Source organism: Nothoprocta perdicaria, unplaced genomic scaffold (assembly GCF_003342845.1).
Source record: "Nothoprocta perdicaria isolate Ctin4 unplaced genomic scaffold, notPer1 scaffold_35, whole genome shotgun sequence".
In the NCBI taxonomy this organism is placed as follows: domain Eukaryota; kingdom Metazoa; phylum Chordata; class Aves; order Tinamiformes; family Tinamidae; genus Nothoprocta; species Nothoprocta perdicaria.
This window is the reverse complement of record NW_020455588.1, coordinates 2,702,574-2,721,730: the sequence shown is the minus strand read 5'-3', so window position 1 is coordinate 2,721,730 and position 19,157 is coordinate 2,702,574. Positions and strand designations below refer to the sequence as shown.

General features: G+C 40.2%; 1 protein-coding gene across 2 annotated transcripts in view; it reads left to right on the top strand.

Annotated features, from left to right (window-relative positions):
• The first annotated feature begins 799 nt into the window (after positions 1–799).
• Positions 800–19,157, top strand: part of CHD1 (chromodomain helicase DNA binding protein 1) — a 45,499-nt gene continuing 27,141 nt past the window's right edge. For both annotated transcript variants that reach the window (XM_026044117.1, XM_026044116.1), the window contains exons 1-6: positions 800–1,036; positions 12,353–12,557; positions 13,791–13,898; positions 15,118–15,185; positions 17,238–17,387; positions 17,678–17,958. In XM_026044117.1, the coding sequence (XP_025899902.1) occupies positions 984–1,036; positions 12,353–12,557; positions 13,791–13,898; positions 15,118–15,185; positions 17,238–17,387; positions 17,678–17,958 (865 nt within the window). In that variant the 5' untranslated portion in view covers positions 800–983. The remainder of the gene's footprint in view (positions 1,037–12,352; positions 12,558–13,790; positions 13,899–15,117; positions 15,186–17,237; positions 17,388–17,677; positions 17,959–19,157) is intronic.

Below are 19,157 nucleotides of genomic sequence, written 5' to 3'. Positions count from 1 at the left end.
GAGCCGCGCTGCCGCAGCGGCCCCGGCCCCGCGGCGCTCCGGGCCGGGCCCAGGGCGCTCTCGGAGCCGCCTCCTCCCCGGGGCGGCATCGTGGCCCTGCTGCCCCGAGCGGTTTCTTGGAAATGAGGCGGCCTTTCTCCTGCCGCGCCGGCCGGCCGCGTGAAGGAGCGCGCCCGGGCCTGGAGCGGCCCGCCGCGCGTGCATCGCGCCCCGGGGAGCGCATCGTAGCGGGCGGTAACGCCGCGAGCCGCTGTGCCGGCCCCGGGCAAGGGCTGCTCCGTGCGGAGGGCCGCGCCGTGGCGAGAGCCCGCGCGCCGCCTGCATCATCCCGCCGGCCCCGGCGCCGAGCGCGGCCGCGGGCTGCCGGCCGCCGCGCCTCGCGGCCCTGCGGAAAGGGCCCCGCGCGGCCCCGCCGTGCCCTTGGGAATGGGGCAGGGGCGTGAAGGGAGGAACGGGAATGGGCCGGCCTGGGACTTGACAGCAGCCAGGCGAAAAGATACACGGGTCTTTCCTCTTCTGCATTTCGTTTACTTCATCTAGCTCTCTCATTTCTCAGTGTAGCTAGTGAAAATTTCTCCTCTCCCTCTAAGGTCTTTTGGTTTTTGTTATTCATAGATAACAGGCAGAAAGACTTTCTTGGGTGACAAGAAAATTATGATAAAGCAATCAAATGTTGGGAAATAACAATAAAAGCAATTCTTCCCGTTTACAAAGCCAAATGGGATAGCTACTCCCTTCTAGAGTTGGTGTGACAAGCCGGGTTGTTTTCAGTGTCTCTTGGCTGCAGCCACATATTTCAAACTGTGTCAATGTTTTCCTTCACTGCTCTAGGTATTTTGGGAGAAATCTTGAATACCTGCAGCGACCAGTTGAGCAAACACATCACCTAGAAAACGCACAGAGTACCAGGAAGTGAATTCTTGACATCCACGTTGTAACCTGAGTGGACTTTTATTTATCTTTTAAACTTATAAATATTTACAATGAATGGGCACAGTGATGAAGAAAGCGTAAGAAACAGTAGTGGAGAGTCAAGGTAAGCACTCTGTCGTTTCAGTCCTCCTTGGCTTTGTAGTCTCCCATAATGTGTTTGTTAGAACATTTTACACCTAGAATATCTATAAGCTGACTTTGGATCTAGTTAGTTAGGAGAAACACCCAAGCTTTATTATAGGTACCCGGACTGCTTGTTACATTCAAATTACTTCACTTAGAGATTCACTAAAGAAAGTTGAAATAGTATTGAAACTGCATCAGCACCTAACAGAAGTAATATTGAAATATTTTTTTTCTCTTTAAAAAAAAAAAAAAAAAAGAAATCCATCACACTAATGTAAAAATGAGCAGATCAGATAGATCGGATGCTATTGTTTTGGAGCATCTCGTCAACTGGAAGAACCCGATTAAAACATTCCCTCACAAGATGAGAACAATGAAGTTACAGGGAAATTTTAAGGAAATAGTCAAGTTGGAATTGTAGTGAAATTGAAAATTCTTATTCTAAAGCAGTATGAACTTGCGCAAGTCTTTACTATCATAGGCAGTTCACATTTTTAAAACTGGGAATATGATGAATGTTTTAGATCTGAGAAGGCAAGGCAGGCATGCAGATAAAGGAAGTGGTTTTGGACAAAATCTTGAGATGGTTGTGAACCTATTGTCAGTCTGCTCATTTTTCACTCTCCCCCTGTTTTTGATGGCAGCCTGTTGAACCTGTTAGCTGATTCTAATCAGTCAGAGGTCATAAAGAAAACGGAGTTTTGAGTTCTGGGGCTTTATGAGAACTGCAGGTTGGCTAGAGGAGAGAATCTGAGTATTGCCCCAAGTGAAGAAATGCAATAAAAACATATTGGCCAGCTGCTCATGTAGCATAGTGAGTGATAGGGTGGGAAGAAGGAGAGAAGACAAGTGTTTAGGTGATGTTAGATGCAAATCACCAGGAAATCACTGAACAGTAAAACCAAAGAAACCAAACCACCTTTGTGCATTTTTAGGTCAAGCTTCCTGTTATAACTAGGAATACCCTAGAAAGTCACTAAGCTTTGAATCTTGTGAATAACTTGAAAGTTCTAATACACAGTGTTTTTTGAGGGCTTATACTTCCAATAAAAATAATACTAACTGGCAAACAGGTTTGGCCTTTCCTACAGTAAGGGAAAAAATATCCACTAGTGCAAATATCCCTGTTTATTCGTAAACAAACAAACAAAACCTTATCAATTGAGCAGAGGAGCATGAGCAAAATAAAATAATGTAGATGAGGCTAGTTTTCTGAATACTTTGAGAGTCATAAATCAGACCTTTAGCTAGCGTTAGCTTCTTTAGGACAGACAACTGATGACTTTGCATTTCATGTTTTTGTTGCTTTTTTTTGTTTGATTATTCACTTTTAACTGCCACCTAGCTAAAGATAATATTGGGAAAGTGCATTGAATTATGGCTGCTCCTAGATAATGTTATATAAAAGCTATTGAAACAGCTAAAATCAAAAGTTTTCCAGAGGCTTCGTTAAAAGTAAGTATCAGGAAGATGTGAAGTAATTTAACCTTTATACTTGACTGTGAAGTGTGACACCGTTATGCATCTTCAGTGTGCTGCTGAGCTCATCTTAAGTCTTACCAAGTTTGGGGAAGTTTTTAATTTTTTTTTTTTTTTCCCTGGACTTGTATCAATCATTAGCCTTACAGTTAGGTTAACAGATCTTGGCAAGTGTATTTGCACATTTGTCTTTTGCTATTAAGAAGCTCTGTTTTGTAAATAAATGGAGAAAACTTTATGATTTAAATTACATAGGGCTCGATTATTTCCGTTATTAAAATAAGTATCACTAAAGAGTTTGCTTACGGTGTACCTGAGGATGAGTTGCCTGTTGTTTATGTTGGAGGTTGGTTGATTTGTTGTTTATAGAGAAGGCAAGGGGGGGGCCTTGCCTCTCAAGTTCTCCCAAAATGATTTTTACTTGCACAGGAATTCACTAAGTCGCTTTTGGCTGGAGGCAGATACTTAAACTGGGGAAGTGAAACTGTGTTTAGCTTTCAAATGGTCTGGAAATGTGAACTGTACAGAATGGAAATAGAAATCAGTAACAAAATAGTTACTATTGATAGCAAAGTATCATGACAAGGCTTTAGTGATCCTTTTCCATTCAGAATGAGAGAAGCAAAACAAGCTGAGAAAGCAATTGGGAATTGCCACCAGGAAGAAACTGCAGAGATTAGACTTTCAAAAATAGGGAGAACATGGACAGAGATAAAGGTGGATAAGTAGCAACATTGCTAATACAGTTGATGATAACCACCACAGATCTTTGAAAAGTATGTCACTATGAGACTTTTCAAGTGCAGTAAGGCCATTTTCCCACATGGTCTTTGTAAACTTCCATGGCTGTCACTATGGAGTGATTGTATTTGCATGCAGCCCAGTCTGGGAGAGCCACTGCCGTTACTTCAGAAAGTTCAGGGAAACAGGCTTGGAAAAGTCAGGGCTAGGTTTACAAAAAATACACAGCCTCAGCAACACTGTCTAGTAGTGTTGTAAGGAAACTCTTACCATGATTTGCATAAAGTCTGGATTTGAGCAAAGCCTGTAAGGTTGGAAGCATCCTTCTCAGCCACAGGAGGGCTGGAAAAGGCTCTCATCAAGAGCTTCAGTTTTTATACACTGACCAGCACTGTAGTTAGGTGGGGTAGCAGTTTTCTACTCCCTGTGACTGGCTATGAAGAAAATGCATTTCTGAAGCATATGGGAAAGAAATGGCCAATCTGTCGTGCTGCTGCACTTTCCACCCTTGAGTCTATTCATCTGGCTGATGGATGGATGACTGGAAACACATACCTTGATGGAGGTGCTGTGCATAAGCTTCTGTTTTGCCCTGAGTGGAAAAATACATCTCTTGCACTTTCACTTTTGAATCGTTTGTTGCTCTGTTTGGGTTTTCTTTGGCTGTGCTGGCAACCTCTGAAGCTATAGATTTGTGCTAAGCCAAACCTGTTGAGGTTTGTAGACTGACATAATTGCTATCATCTAATCTTCCTATCTGATGTTTTCTTTTCTGTGTAATGATTACAATGGAGTATACTATCTAGGTCTTTATTTACATGAAATTACTGTCCTGGAATATTTTCAGGAGCTATGGGTAAAATCACAGGTACTGTTCTGTTACTGATAGCAAGTTAAGTGTGAGCCCACAAACTTTGTAGCAGAGCTCTGAAAAGCTGACTCCTATTAAAAGTTAAAGCATTTCTGTGTAGTGTTCTTGAACACTTTTTGGAGTAAAACTCATACGAGCTAGATAGCAATAAGAAAGCTTAATGAGCAAGGGAAGGCAGTTATAGCTGAACTGCACAAACTCCAGGTAGAGCTGGGAATGCACAAATCAAACACTGTCAGTTGGATAAGAAAATTGTTCTGATCTCTATGCTCTTCCTGTGGTTCTTGTAGAAGAAGATTGGAGCTCTTGAGCACACCTCCCTTATCTGTGGGTAGACAGGGGATTATGCTCAGTATAGTTGATCTGGAAGGGAGCCTTTTATACTCCCCTTTTTTTCCAGAAAACAGAAAGTGATAACTTGCACCAAAGACCCTTAATATTCATTACACATTTAGAAGCTGCTGTTAATGAAAGAATGTAATTTCTGTGAATTTCTATTACTTTAATAGTCTGCGGATCACAGAAGATGGTTAAATAAAGCCAGCTCTTTGTCAGCAGGCTAGAATTTGTTGTATAAAGTCATACCTTTTGTGAAAGAAATGATTTGAAAACTACTGCTCTAGATTTCCTGCTATCAAGAAATCCTAAATGGGAGTTAAAGCAAAGGCTCCCAAGCACATGTGCAGAAATGTCCCTGTGTACTAGTTTTCTTTTTGATAGATGCTTCATAGGTAATATTGATAAAAGTGTAGAGAGAAGCCTAGGAGGGAGGGTGTGAAAAGGAAAATATAAAGTATACATTTTCTAGGGCAGAAAACTTCTGAAATCTAGAGAAGTACTTCGTAAAAGGGTCTAGCAAATGGTAAAGGCAGCTAGATAAAACTTGATGTGAACAGCAAGCTTTTCACTTCTGTTAGAAGTAATCTCTTTCTTCAGTAAGTTGCCAATTTTATGGAGGTTGGCATGTAATGGAATTGAGCATACTGAAAATTGTTGCACTGTCTTGTTCTAAATTTAAGAACGTCTTTTCACTTTATTTCAAGCATTCAGAACGTGCATCAGAAACGAAGTTTTTGAGGCTAGTGTTTTGCCCTTACCTATTTCAAGAAGGAGTTGTCAATTCGGAATTCAGCTTTCATTCTGCATATGGCTTCTAATTTACTTACAGGAGTCATGCTGAGCTTATCCAGATCCCAGTCTTTCTCTAATCTAACTTGTTTCACGGGATTTGAGTTCTATTGCGCTCTTCTCAGAATCCTCTTTTTTTTTTTTTTTTCCCTCCTTCTTTTCTTTCTTCCTTCCTTTCCTGCAGCTAATGCTATTTTTTGGCAGTTTTAAGAGTTAAGATACAGCAATACAAGTAGCATACACACCAAATCTAGCCAGACAGTCCCTCAGGGTATGTGTCTGGATATTTCTGTGTGTGCATGTGGTTGTGGGGCATTAAACTCCAGCTAAAACTGTTTGCTGGTGATCTAGAAGGACCTTCAGATAAAGACCTTGTTGTGTTACTGCTGGAGCCAGCTGTGCACCTGCACATGGTCTCATTGCACAAGAGTAGTAGACCCCTCAGGAACCACAGATACCTCCTGCCTGTGAGATATTTCCAAACTTCCTTTGCCTTCTAAGATAGGTGACTTGTGACTCTCAAATCAAGATTTTGTGGTTCATAGGGTCGTGAAAGTTAGTAGATGATCAATGCAATTTTCATATATTTGCTTTGGGACAAATTTTATAGTCCTTGCAGCAGATAATAATATGTAGTCTTGGAAACATGATGTATTCTTTATTCTTTTGCCAGTTAATCAGCCTATTTCAGGAAAATGGAACTGAGTTTATGCTTTCTAATAGCTGAGGACAGGAAATATCACTTCTTGATAGCCTGAACTGTGGTATTTATCCACTTTGCTTTATATCTGTGGTTACAAATAGGAAGCTGGCTTGGGTTTTGGGGTTGTTTATTTGTTTGTTTTTTAACGCATCTAATCAGACCAAGTAGTTCAGATATCTCAGAAGAGAGAGAGGAGGAAAAAAAAAAAAAAAAGGAAAAACACTTGCATTTGCCTGTAAGCAAACCTGTCTGTGAACTTGTAGTTTTAAGAGCTTGGCATTTGCTGCTTCTTATTCTGGAAGGAGCTCTTCGTGTCCAAGGAAGGATGTCTTTGTATTCATTTGAATACCTGATTTATTAAAATAGCATTTCACCCTTACATCAAGTGCTTTATGAAGACCCACAGACTGTCTTTGATTGCTAGGTTCCTGCCATTTTTATGGCGGCTTAGTATAATGAATATGCTCTAAAATCAGCAAAGATAAATCGTCCCCTTTTTCTTTGTTAAAACATCATAAAAAGGTGGCTTATGACCAAGGGAGGGATTCGTCACTGAAACCACTAAACTTCGGCAGGAGTCAATCACACAGCAATTTATGATGATGGAGGAGTCTAAATGCTCTGGCAGGCTCTTACAGCTTAGTTTGTGTAGCTTTCCATCTTGGACTTTCTCTGCCTAGTACCTTGAATATATTAGGTGACTCTTCCTCCTTGTATGTTATCAGGGACATTTTGTTTTGTGAGGTAAGCTAATGAAGTTCAACCAAAAGCTCTTGTAAAGAACTAGCGACTCTGATAGACTGCTGGATTTCAGTCCAATTCACTATCAGTGAGATTTCTGTCTGTGTTCTTCTGTCGTCTCCCCAAAGCATACTCTGATTTTATTCTTGAGGTATTTTGATCTTTTTCAGGGTTTGAAATATCAACAGGTATAAACAAACTCAACTATGTCCTTCATCTTGCTTTTTCACAGAACAATCTCCAAATAAATACTGCGTTTAAGGACCTCTCTTGAATTGCTCTCGAGTTTAGTGAGAATAGCCAAAAGCCGTGGTTATGAAATGCACCACCGACAAACCTGTTAACTGAGTCTTACTTTCATACCAAATCAGGTTGCACACATGCTGCTGTACAAATGCAGCAACTTGGTTCAAGGACAAGGGTTGAGAGAGGCTCCGCTACTGAATATCCTGGAAGATGCTGTCACCTTGACTGTGATTTGCCCACATTCAGGAAACTATACTTTTTCATATAGCAGTCCCATTTGAGAATATTATGCTCTTCATTCTTAGTACACGCTGTGTGTCTCTACTGCTGGAAGGGAGCCCTGTCACTGAGTTGTCCTCCTGCTGTGGTTTGTTTCCATGGCAGAGAAACAGCCCTGCTCCAGCAGAACCCAGGGTGTCATCGTTGTTGCTCTGGTGGTGCTCCTGGAACTGTGCTGTGCTGTCTCCTCTCATGCCCTGCCTTGGGTTAAGTTCTTTTCAGGTGAACCAAGTACAGTGTGTGTAATATATGGTTTCTTTTCATGAATACTTTTTATCAAATAATCCTGTTTTAATTTTGCCTTCTTTTGAAAAGTAAATTTTTTTGGGGGGGGGGGCACAGGAAGTAGGCTAATATGATGCATTTTTGGAAGAGGGACTTAAAAAGGCAGGATTTTTGTTTGGAATAACAAGGTGGTGTGCTTAAATGAGCCTGAATGCACTTTGATACCTGATGTTAGTGCTGAGTATTCTCTTTCGTGTATTTCATGTTAACACCACTGTTCTGTAGCTTATCTTGTGTCCTATTGTTTTCTATCTATAGAGTTCCTATTCTAGTGTTGATAGTACTTACAACTTATGTTGATGTTGGGTCTTTTGGAAGCCCTCAGTGAAGAATGGAGGGGGCAACAACAGTAAGATCACAGGGTAGAGATGTTTGGAAGAGGGCAGCAGTGCAGGACCAGAGTAAAAGAAACACAACGAAGTGGGATGGGGTAACTTGCTGAACGCAGGTGAATAGTTAACTGAGAATGAAGTCTTGGGTACTGTCTGTGCTTCTGTCTGTGCTTCTGTCTGTTTTTCTGTTTGTTGTTTCTCTGGTTATAGGTGTGTGTGTAGTCATTCTAGTAGAAAAGTTAAAGGGAAGATCCTGCTTCAGATTGTCCTTGGAGATGCAGTTCCTTCAGGAAGGGTGAGGGAAGAACAGGGAGGTTCCAGTTTAGGCAAGGTGCTTGAAAAAAGTGGGAATTCCCTCCTACCTCCCGTCTTAAGCAGGCTTTTTTTAGGAAGAAGGATGTGTGTGCATAGGCTGATTATGTTGTAGCCAACTTTATATCTACAACAGGAAGAAAATGAGGTCCTCTTTTGCTTTTTGCTGAACCGTTTAAAATGGAAGTATCTAAATCAAGGGAACTTACCCACAACTCCACAGGAAGAGAAGGAAGCAAGAAGTGAAGCTCTCTGCCTGTCCTCTTCTGTAAGAGGAAATTTGAAGGAGAGGATCATGACTGCTGTTCCTGAGATGATATAGCAAGTAGCAGAGGCAATTCTGATACTATTCTGAGTCTCTAAAGAAATAGTTCACTTTACCATCTTACTAGTAGTAGGGATAAGGTACCAGAGTTGGTCTCAGTGATTAGTATCTCCAATTCAGCAACTGATCTTGCTGGGGCCAGTGGTGTTGCTTTCACCTTCTAGCATGCTTTCATCATGCTAATGGCCCTTACCCACTGTGAGAAGCATTAGGCAAGTTATGGGCCTTGCTTCAGATAATATTTCAAGCTTTTTAGAAAAGGCATTGCTTGTGTACTGTGCCACAGAAAAAACAGGAAAACACACGAAGCCCCTAGGCAAAGGAGGGAAAGAGAAAGCAAGTAGCTAAATAGCCGTGAGGTCAGTTCTTTCTCCCTGAGTTTATGTTTTGACATCTTTATTAGGGACTTTTCACTTTCCTTTGAATTCAAGTATGCTGTCTTGTTATCTTGCAGGTTTTTTTTTTTAAGAGAATATTTTAAAAGTCAAATTTGCGGGTTTTGTTTTTGAGAGAGGATATTTTAAAAGTCAAATTTTGATGCAGTTTGCAGTGCTCTCGCAGTTTGGTTAGCATGCTTTGATGGCTTGCAATGGTTATTACTGGAAAACATGCGCTGTTTTCTTAGACTGTATCTCCTTTGCAATTTCAAAAAAAAAAAAATTGAAGCTACTTGCAGCATGTCACGATACAAATGAAGCTACTTGTGTCATGTCACGATGCAACCTGTTAGAGTGAGAGTTTGCTTGTCTTCGAGTTCAAATCATGTAAACTTGCCGGAAGCTGATGCTCATTGTTTTGCCATGCAGTTACTGGTTGTTAGAGTGTTCATTGTAACAGATCAAGCAAATGACATCTGGGCTGCTAGAAATCTGTATGAAACTTCTGCATCCTATCCCTTTTCCTGTGAATTTCAAAACATCTATTAGAATTTTTAGAATGCAGACAAATGGGCGTTTCTGAGCTTTCAGTGATGCTGCGAGGTAATAGGAGCTCTGCACCATGTTGCTCTTTCTTAGTCATGCCAGTAATGCTCTGTGAAGAGGGAAATGGATTAGGCTGTGCAGAGTTTTAAGCACTTGGAAAAACACCTACAGTCTCTTGTGATACAATGTATGTGCTAAGATGAAAAGCAACAAGAAAAAAAAAAAACATTTCAAATCCAGTCAGTTTTTCTAATTCTGTGTTGGCCTGTACCATCTTCTGTTGTGGTTTCAGGATGAGTCTGTAGCCTTTACAGGCCATACTGACACCACGGAGGGAGTGCTGTGCTGGGGGATGGCTGGAGAGGGCAGCAGTGGCAGAGTAAGTTGCTGCTGCAGAGCATTCCTCAGCAGCAGCAGGCGGGTGTGTTGTTGCAGGACTAAGATTGTGTTTGTGGGGTGCTCAGCTTCAGCAATAAAGGCTCACATTGCTGCTGAGATCCTTTCCTCTTCTGTGAAAATTGTTGAAATTCAGGGCACATGTAGGAGCATTTACAGTGAAAATTTGAAGTTGTTTTTTTCCTTTCTGCCCTATTTGCAAGGAGATGACTTTTTACCCTTTTAATGTGTTAGTAGTTTTGTGTTCACAGTAAAATGTGTGTTTTGTGGAGGATGGTGAGGGGGAAGAGAGAGGGGCAGAGTGTGCCTATTTTTCTTCCGGGAGTGAGCATCCCTAGCTTATTCTGCAGCTGAAAAATTGGCGTCTTGGAGGATGATCAGCCTGCAGTTAAATCCTGCCCTTCATATTGGTTAGGTTAAATCCCAAGGCAGGGTGAACAGGGGTCCCACTCAAGTGATGCTGAGCGGCAGTGATTTCTTGTGCGGTAGTGACCTCCTCCGCATTTAGCAAGTGAAATAACCGAAAAAGCCAAGTGCAGATGTATCCTGGTGACTCGATATCTGCAAAGACAAGTTCTCAAAGGGCATGGTGAATGAGCATAGGGTAGCAAGTTGTTGGTATCTCTGTTAAACAGAAGTCAAAGCTGGAAGCTATTACTACAACAACATTTCAGTAAGAAGGAGTTTTTAATACCCCAGTTTTTCATTATAAGTGCTGCTTAGGAGACATGGCTAGACTTTTGGTGTGAGAAGGAAAGCAGTTCTTCATTCTTCTCATTAGAAAACTTTTTTCCCCCTTGGTCCAAGCAAATTTTTACATCTTTTGGTGCCTTTCTTAGTTTTAGAAAGTTAAGAAGTTCTATGATCTGCGTTGTTGCTGCTTTCTTGAAGAGTATTTCAAAAGCAGGTTAAGACATCACTTCATCTCAAAAGTGGATGCTGCATGCTGGTGACCTGTCCTGATGCACACCCTGAACTGTTCCTCATGAGAGGTTAACAAAAACAAAAAAGAAATGCTAGCACCCAAATTTGTCTGAATGCCGTATAGGTAGTTACCGTTGAAGGTAATGAAGAAGTGTCTTTTGCTAAAAATTTTCTTCAACTTTTGTTTGAGTAGATAGTCCTGCTAGGCAATAGACGCTTTTGTATGTGTGCTGTTAACGCAAAGGGTTTTTCATATAATTGCATTTCTGACATCTCCAAGGGCATGAGTATTCCATTATATTTTCCGTTATACAGCTTAAAGTTTTGTGAGATAGCAGAGGCAGATAATTTGATAGAGGGAATGGCTACGCTTGGAGCTTGGATTTTTGTTTGTTTGTTTTTTTGTTTTTTACCACCTGTGTTGGTAGAAAATCATTGGAAAATGGAAGATGCCAGTGCCATGTTTTTTCAAGACTTGATTTAATGTCATGGTTTGAAAATGCTGATATAACAGGGTTACACTTTGTGTGAAAGAAAATTGTTATTAGAAATGTTTAAAAAAGGGAAAAAAAAAAAGACAAATTGCTTTTCCTAAGTGTAGGAAAAGCAACGACACAATCTGCCCTTAGAAATATATGAAAGCTAGTAATTTATTTTGATGTAGACTTGTTATATACTGGTCCTTAGGATCCAGTGATCCCCATGCTAAAAAGCAAAATGTAATTTTTTTCTCCAGTGTTTAAAAATAATGCTTTTTTTTGTTAATTCTTCTGTAAATGAAACACCTGTGGTGTAATATCTCCTGTACGGCCTGTGTTTTGCCTCGGGCTCCCCGCCGCTCCTACTGTTGGTTCAGATCAGTTAGGCTTCGGGATTAGAGTACTGCCTTTAGGGGTTATGAGGCAAGTTTCTGCTGGAGACTCGGGCTGGAAGGTGGCTTCTTGCAGTGAGAACATGTGGGAAATGAAATAGGTGCTGGGAATGCTCAGGGCCTTACGCTGCTGGTCATCCTGTGGCCAGTGACCAGATAAGTACAGGCGCACCAGAGTACAGTTGAAGTCAGAGCTCTTTATCTTACCATATATTTTTTTGCATGTGAAGCAGTTGCATCGAGACCTTCGAGAATGTGCTGCACATGAGAGTTTATACAGGCAGAAACTTAGTATAGTTTCACATATCTCTGTTAACTTGGACGGCTGTTTCATTGGGTTCATGAGCACCAGCAGGAAGTGAAGCATGTTTGCTCTGTTGTCAATTAAGGGCTTTCTAGGGCAAAGGATGAACAATCTGCTACCTCCCCCTTCCCGCCTCAGTGATTTGTGTGGGCAGTGATCTCGATTTTGATATTCCCTTTTGGGGTTTATAGTTTTGGATATTGGCATTATCTTGGGATTGTTAAATATTGGCAGTTCAAGTGAATATAGTTTTAATTTAGCTCTGAATTCTCATTCTTGACTGACTTAATCCTTTGCATCCGGGTGTATGTATCCCATATGTTTGGGTTAAATGTGGAATTGATTTTAGGCAAAGCTAAAGTCTCTCTACTGTGACTTTTTTTAATCTGTTATGTTAGCTGTTGTGTAATATCCTGCTGTCTTCTAATTGCAGTCAATCGGATGATGATTCTGGGTCAGCATCGGGTTCTGGATCTGGTTCAAGCTCTGGAAGCAGCAGTGATGGAAGCAGCAGCCAGTCAGGTAGCAGCGACTCTGACTCTGGATCCGAGTCAGGCAGTCAGTCAGAATCTGAATCTGACACTTCGAGAGAGAAGAAACAAGTTCAAGCTAAGCCACCAAAAGTTGATGGATCTGAGGTAAAACATCTAAGTCCTCCCTTGTGGGGGGGAAAAAAAAAATCACTGTGCGGTTAGTTACAAGAGCAGCTTTCATTTAAGAAAGAATAAATAGGATGAGACAATAAAATCTATTAGAATTTCACTTAGAGGGATAAATGAATGTACATGCTTTGCTGTCATAATATTTTGCTATGGGCTGAGCTTTTAATAGCTGAGTGTTCGCAGTGGCACTCTTAAATTTTTGCTTTTATAAGTATTAGTTATGTACATACCTAAAATGTTATCATTCAAAAGCACCCATTTACTTACTGCTTATTTCTGAAGATGAAGACACATATCACAATGTTACTTCTAAAATTTTATCTTTTAAATCATCTTGCTAGTACTGTTTCCCTCACATTGCTGATAAATGGTGTTACAAAAATTTTCCAAAATTTCAGAATATTCAAGGTTGGAAGGGACCTCTAGAGATCATCTAGTCCAACCTTCCTGCTCAAGCAGGCACACCTACAGCATGTGGCACAGGGTGGCATCCAGGCGGGTTTTGAAGACCTCCAGAGTAGGAGACTCCACAACCTCCCTGGGCAGCCTGTTCCACTGCTCTGTCACCCTCACAGTAAAGAAGTTGCTCCTCACCTGGAGACGGAACTTCTCAAATTTACATACAGTTGGATTTCTGTATGGCAGGAATCTGCTAACTTCAGGAAGAAAATTTTGTTTGGAAATCCTCTTGAAGCCGGTGTGTCTAAATTGCCTGAACCTCCTTCTGTTTCTCTGTGTAATATGGGCTCTGTTTGGATGATGAATCATGTATGAATTCAAGGTAGTGAAGTACTGATAACCATAAGGTCCAGGCTATTACAAATTCTCCTTTCTGTTTTTGCTCATGTGCTTCAGTCTTTTCATGTGAAGCAAAATTGCTGGAAGATTGTATCAGTTATGTGGCCTAAAAGGGTTTATCCGGACTGGTCTAATTACTTTAAAAATTTTTTACTTTATTACTAAACTATTGCTTATTGTAAGAAATGTGCTGGCCATTCTTATGTAGTGTTCTGCCCTGCAGAAATATTGCTGCTTTAAACCACTATCTAATACTATTAATGCAAGCAGTATTTTATGGTTAATTTTTATTATTGGTAGAATTGAGGTCAGTGCGACTGGCAATGCTGTTTATGTTCAGCAGTGTATGTATGTGATTAAACCTTAAAAGTTCCAGGATTTTTAAATGACTGTATCTGAATTCTGGCCCAGTTTTGGAAGTCCAGTCCAAGCATACTTGCCGTGCAGAGATCAGCAGTGCTCAAGAAGCAGCAGCAACAGCAACAAAAGGCAGCTTCATCAGACAGTGGTTCAGAAGAGGTGAGTGACACAAAATAAGTCTTTTTTCTCTCTCTAATATGAATACGTGTGTCTCAGTGTCCCAAATGTTGGGATAAAATTATGTAGAGCAAAATTATGTTCTCTATGTGTCAAAGTCTGGTTTAGTCTATAAAAGTAATGCTCAAATGATGGATATGCTTATGAGGAAATCTAAAAATGTCTTCAGTTGCATATTTTCGGCTGAGTTGTGCCAGATTTATAGCAGTTCAGGTTATTTGGTGTCTTTAATCCAAGCATGGATGAAAATTTCAGGTCATGTAGTACAGACTTTCATTGTATTTTGGCTTGTGTTTCATAAATATAGCTTAAAATACTAGAAGACTTCTCAGGTGTTTTATTTGTATAAAGGTCACTGCTATAGTTTTCAAAAACGCTGTATGCAGTGGAAAAACTACATTTTTGCAGGTTTCATAACAGTTATTACAAAAGAAATCTTTGATTTTAAGAACCATACCTCAATAGTAAATATTTTAAAATCTAAACTTACAAAAAGAAGCATTGTGGTCACAAATCTTTCCTCAAGAGTCCAGACTTCTATTTTGGTACGATTTAGCTGTTCATCATTAAAACAAAGCACTCTATCGTGAATAGTTAAAAAGTTACTATTAAAATGGGTACTAGGAAGTCTTATTTGCTTTCATGACTGCTTTTTAGGATAAAAATGATTTTAATCTGTATGAGGTTGGGTTTAGGAAAATGTAGTTTTAAGAGGGCTCATCTTTTTTTTTTCCCTCTTTAGGATTGGAAAGAGAAGTATATATCCTGTTCTCAGACTTCTCTTAAGCTAGTGTTTAAATGTGAGAGATAATGAAAGGTGACCACGCTGTGAAACAGCAGGAGACTCTTTATTAGCAGGGCATTATTTGTTAGGCTTTCAATAGAATTTCTTCTCTGTTAACCTGAAGCAGCTTAAACCATGACTATATTTTACATAGGTGTATTGATTATTTTTAAGTCAGGTTTTTGGTGTCATTTTCTAGAGTTCTGCTGACATCGTACGTTCATAGATGGTTAAACACAAAAACATCATCAATCCTCATCTTGTTCAGTATCATTAGTTAGACTGAGGGGGTTGAAGATAAAATCTGGAGAATGTGATTCTAGTGTGAAAGTGGGAGATGAATTATCTTTTAAATGCTAAAAATACTTTATTCTTTTTGTGATAGTGAATCATATATATTCTATTGTTAATCTGCAGGACTCATCTAGTAGCGAAGATTCTGCAGATGACTCATCCAGTGAGACCAAGAAGAAAAAGCATAAAGAGTAAGATATTTTCATAAGTAATGTCCCATTGTATTTTGTCATGGTGGAATGTGCTTATAATTTTCCATGCTTCCTTTCTCCACCCTAGAAATACTTAAATTCCCATGTTAATTCATCTTTACTTGCACTTCTCAGCCTTGATTGATGCTTTGGAATATTAAAAAAAAAAAAAAAAAAATACTTAAAAGAGCATAAATCTCCTTTGTTTCTGAGCAGAAGAGTCTGTATTGCCTCCAGTGTTCCTCAAACATTTATCAACACTTTTATGTCAACATATTGTTAGGAGTGGCATATTTTTGTGCTGCTCCCAAAAAATCATTGAAGAAATAGGATGCTAATTCAGCAGGTTGCCTCAGATCGAATTTAAGTTGGAATCCCATAGATCATGCCAGTCCTTTTTAAATTTTTCTCCTCTCTCTGAACTGTTGAGAAGTTATTCCATGTCTGACAGTAATTAGCTTTATTGACTAGTCAAGGAAGCTTAATTGAAATGGAGCTGTTGTTAAGCTCTAGATAAAGAAGTTTGTGAAAAGGATTATGCTTTGTCATCATGACAATGAAAGCAGAAGAGACTCTGACCTGTGGTTTTTATGAATGATGTATAGCAATTTTAACTGCACTCATACCTTTTCTCCCAATTAATATGTCATCTTAATACTCATAGTTGACAGTACAGTATCATTGAGAAACGTTAATCAAAGGATAAGTGCAAAAAAGGTTAACTGCAAAATGGTGCTTCTCTAGTGGTAAGCAGTATTTGCATTCTTGTGTTCCTAAGAATTTATTGACACCCAGTAATATACTCTTGTTACAGGAAAGACACTTAAGTTCAGAAGTTAGCAGCCAAATAAACTCATACATCCAGTGTTTTGATTTTGTTTTGACTGTTTTGAACAAGTGTGTTTGCAGTTGTTCGATACGCAGATGAGAGGCACAGGATCAAGCCTCTTGTGGCACAGGATCAAGCCATAGAAAGTCGTATCTTATGTTTGTTGTCTGTATGATCAAATAAATGCAGGTTGGGGATTTGCATTTTTTAACTTACTGTGTGCAGAAGTAGTCTTTTATTAAGACAAACAGTGCTGTAGCATTGGTCAGTGCATGTGTGTGTCTTGGAACAGTGAAAACTATTTCTTTCAGGAGCAGAGTATGTTTTAAGTGTGTGTGCACTGGAGGGTGGGGAGAGGGGAGGAATGTCACAGCATGGATTCCTAGGCTTCCTGACAAAAATTAAATGAAAATACTTGAGTGATAATCCACTTCTGAAGAACATGAAGACTGTTCCAGGACTTGGTCAAGGAGCCCTAAACCTGATGACAAGTGATAGTGCAAATATTTAACAACCTTTAAAGAATGCATGCCAGGCTTCCCCCTGCACTGTCGCTGTCGCAGCACCCTTGAGGTGAAATTTGCCTGTACAAGCTCAGAACCAGGTGCCATGCAGGGGTGGCTACATCGTTCCTGTTGTAAATAGAAGCTCCCAGCTAAGCAGGAGGAAGGAGGTGCTGCCTCTCAAGAGTCGCACGCTGTTTAGTCATTGTATCTTGCCTGCTTCTCAGATTTGAGAAGTTGGTGGGAACTTTGGGCAGTGAATGCCTCTGACCACTGCACTTATGGTCATTCTGTGCACTTCTCAAATGTGCTGCTGCCTTATTCTTGGTTCCTGTGGCCAAGCTGCCCGTGCTTCACGTGAGGCACGGGGGAACGTAGCTCTTAGGGAATACTGGACACTCCAGAATATAACCTTTAGTGCTCAATTTGATTATGGGTAAGCCACAGTTTTTACTTTACATATTATCTGTCTTCTGTAATTTCTATAGAAATTCAGTTTTTGTTCAGGGTTTTTCTTTTTAAAACTGCCTTTTGATAACACAAAAATAAATGGCTCCAAATGGAGGTGCACTAGGTATTTTTAGCTGTTTGTTATCTGTTCATGATAATTTTCTGTCCTTTCAATAGATGTGGCAATAAATGTTAGGGGGAATAGCAAATGCATAGGTAACTACTTTTTTAATAAAAGACATGTTACTTTTTGTCTTTGAATGTGTACAGTGAAGACTGGCAAATGTCTGGATCAGGATCAGTATCAGGAACTGGCTCCGATTCTGAATCGGAGGAAGATGGAGAGAAGAGCAGTTGTGAAGAGAGCGAATCTGACTACGAGCCAAAAAACAAAGTCAAAAGCCGGAAGCCTCCGAGCAGGTAGGAAGTCCTGCATTTCACATACTCTAGTTCTGTTTCTGATTAATGATTTGAGCATTGTACCACGACACATACAAATGAAACCGTGTATATTACAGAAATTGAAAACTTTAACTGCAAAGCATGTCATGCTATCAGTGCGCTGTAGCGAATGCCTCTCTACTGTGGGCTGTCAGTGAAAGTGCCATATCTGATGAGCCATGAAATATGCATATTCAGAAATAAATACAGATGGCTGTGGTTTTCCATGTTGAAACCCCATTGTTTTGTCATATCTTGGTGTCTCTAAGGATTAAGCCAAAAAGTGGCAAAAAAAGTGCAGTACAGAAAAAGAGGCAGCTTGATTCATCAGATGACGATGATGACGATGAGGACGACGACGATGATGATTATGATAAGAGAGGGTCTCGTCGCCAGGCAACAGTCAATGTTAGTTACAAAGAAGCTGAAGAGACTAAGACAGATTCTGATGATCTGCTGGAAGTCTGTGGAGAAGATGTCCCACAGCCTGAGGAAGATGAATTTGAAACTATAGAGAAGTTTATGGATAGTCGATTTGGTCGAAAAGGAGGTATTTTTTTAATCTGTCTTTTTAAGATGCTGACGTAAGTTTTGGTACAGTTTTAGCAGTTGTTCTCAGCTCTAGGTCACCTGTGATATTTGCAAACAGTAATAAGTTTAAAAATACCAGCAAGTCATGTTATATTGCTTTTCTGCTGCTGATAAGGATGCTGCTTTTTAAAGTCACTTTTCAAGCCTTTTGCAGTACAACACAGAACTTGCATAACTGAGTAATGCAAAAAGAAGTCAGATCTATATTGCATTAAGGCACACCGTATGGCAGTGTTGCTTATACTTTCTCATACCTGATAGATATAAATTGTATACACTGGGAAGGGAGAGGGTAGACTGGATAGGACAGCTAACCAGCTAAACCTTGAGCACTGGGAGATGGTGTCAGGAAGGCTGAAGCATTTAGATCGTCATTTTAGTTACTCTTGTGCAAATTGTCTCAATTTATTACAAAGAAACAGTGGAAAGGCTGTGAGGTGTGTCTAGTACCTACTGGTGTGTTTGCATGTGTGTTTTCCTGTGAGTGATGGTATGAATGTCTTCCAGCAGGGATGGTTGGAGTGACCAGCAGTTCATTGTGTGTTACAGCCTGCAAATTGGTGTTCTAACTATAGAAAATTCAGTACCCTCACACTTCAGAGCTACTTTTCTCCGTTAATTTTAACCAATCTCTGGAGTTCCTGACCCATCTCAGAGCTTACCTTGTCTTTTTCTTAACTTTCTTTTCCCCATATACTGTCCTGAATTACAATCTGTCCTAAAACCTCTAACTTACAGGCACAGCATGACCACTGTCGAAAACCTTTTGGACTAGGCTTGTTATATCTGATTCTCCAGATGCTGTTGCTGTTTTTTCTCCTTTGTTGTTGCCACTCTCTGCTGTATCAGTCCTCTGGAGCTGATTGAGTCCTGGATACCCTCACAGAAATGAGCGTGCTCCCTTATGCTCAGAGGCTTCAGCTGGGAGGCAGTCTGTGCTTAATTAAAAATTTCCTCAGATAAGATTCTAAGGGCAGTAGGAGAAAAAAAAAAGATGTAGAAAAACATACCTAGGAAGAAATAGATTTATAGCGTCCCTAGTAGCAGCTTATTGAGGTCTCAGGGCTGGCCAAGCATGAAGTGTAATTCACATGCAGAGATGAGAAGGATATAGCAGGGAAGATGGCAAGTAATGTTAATGGAGCATTCCCTGGGGAT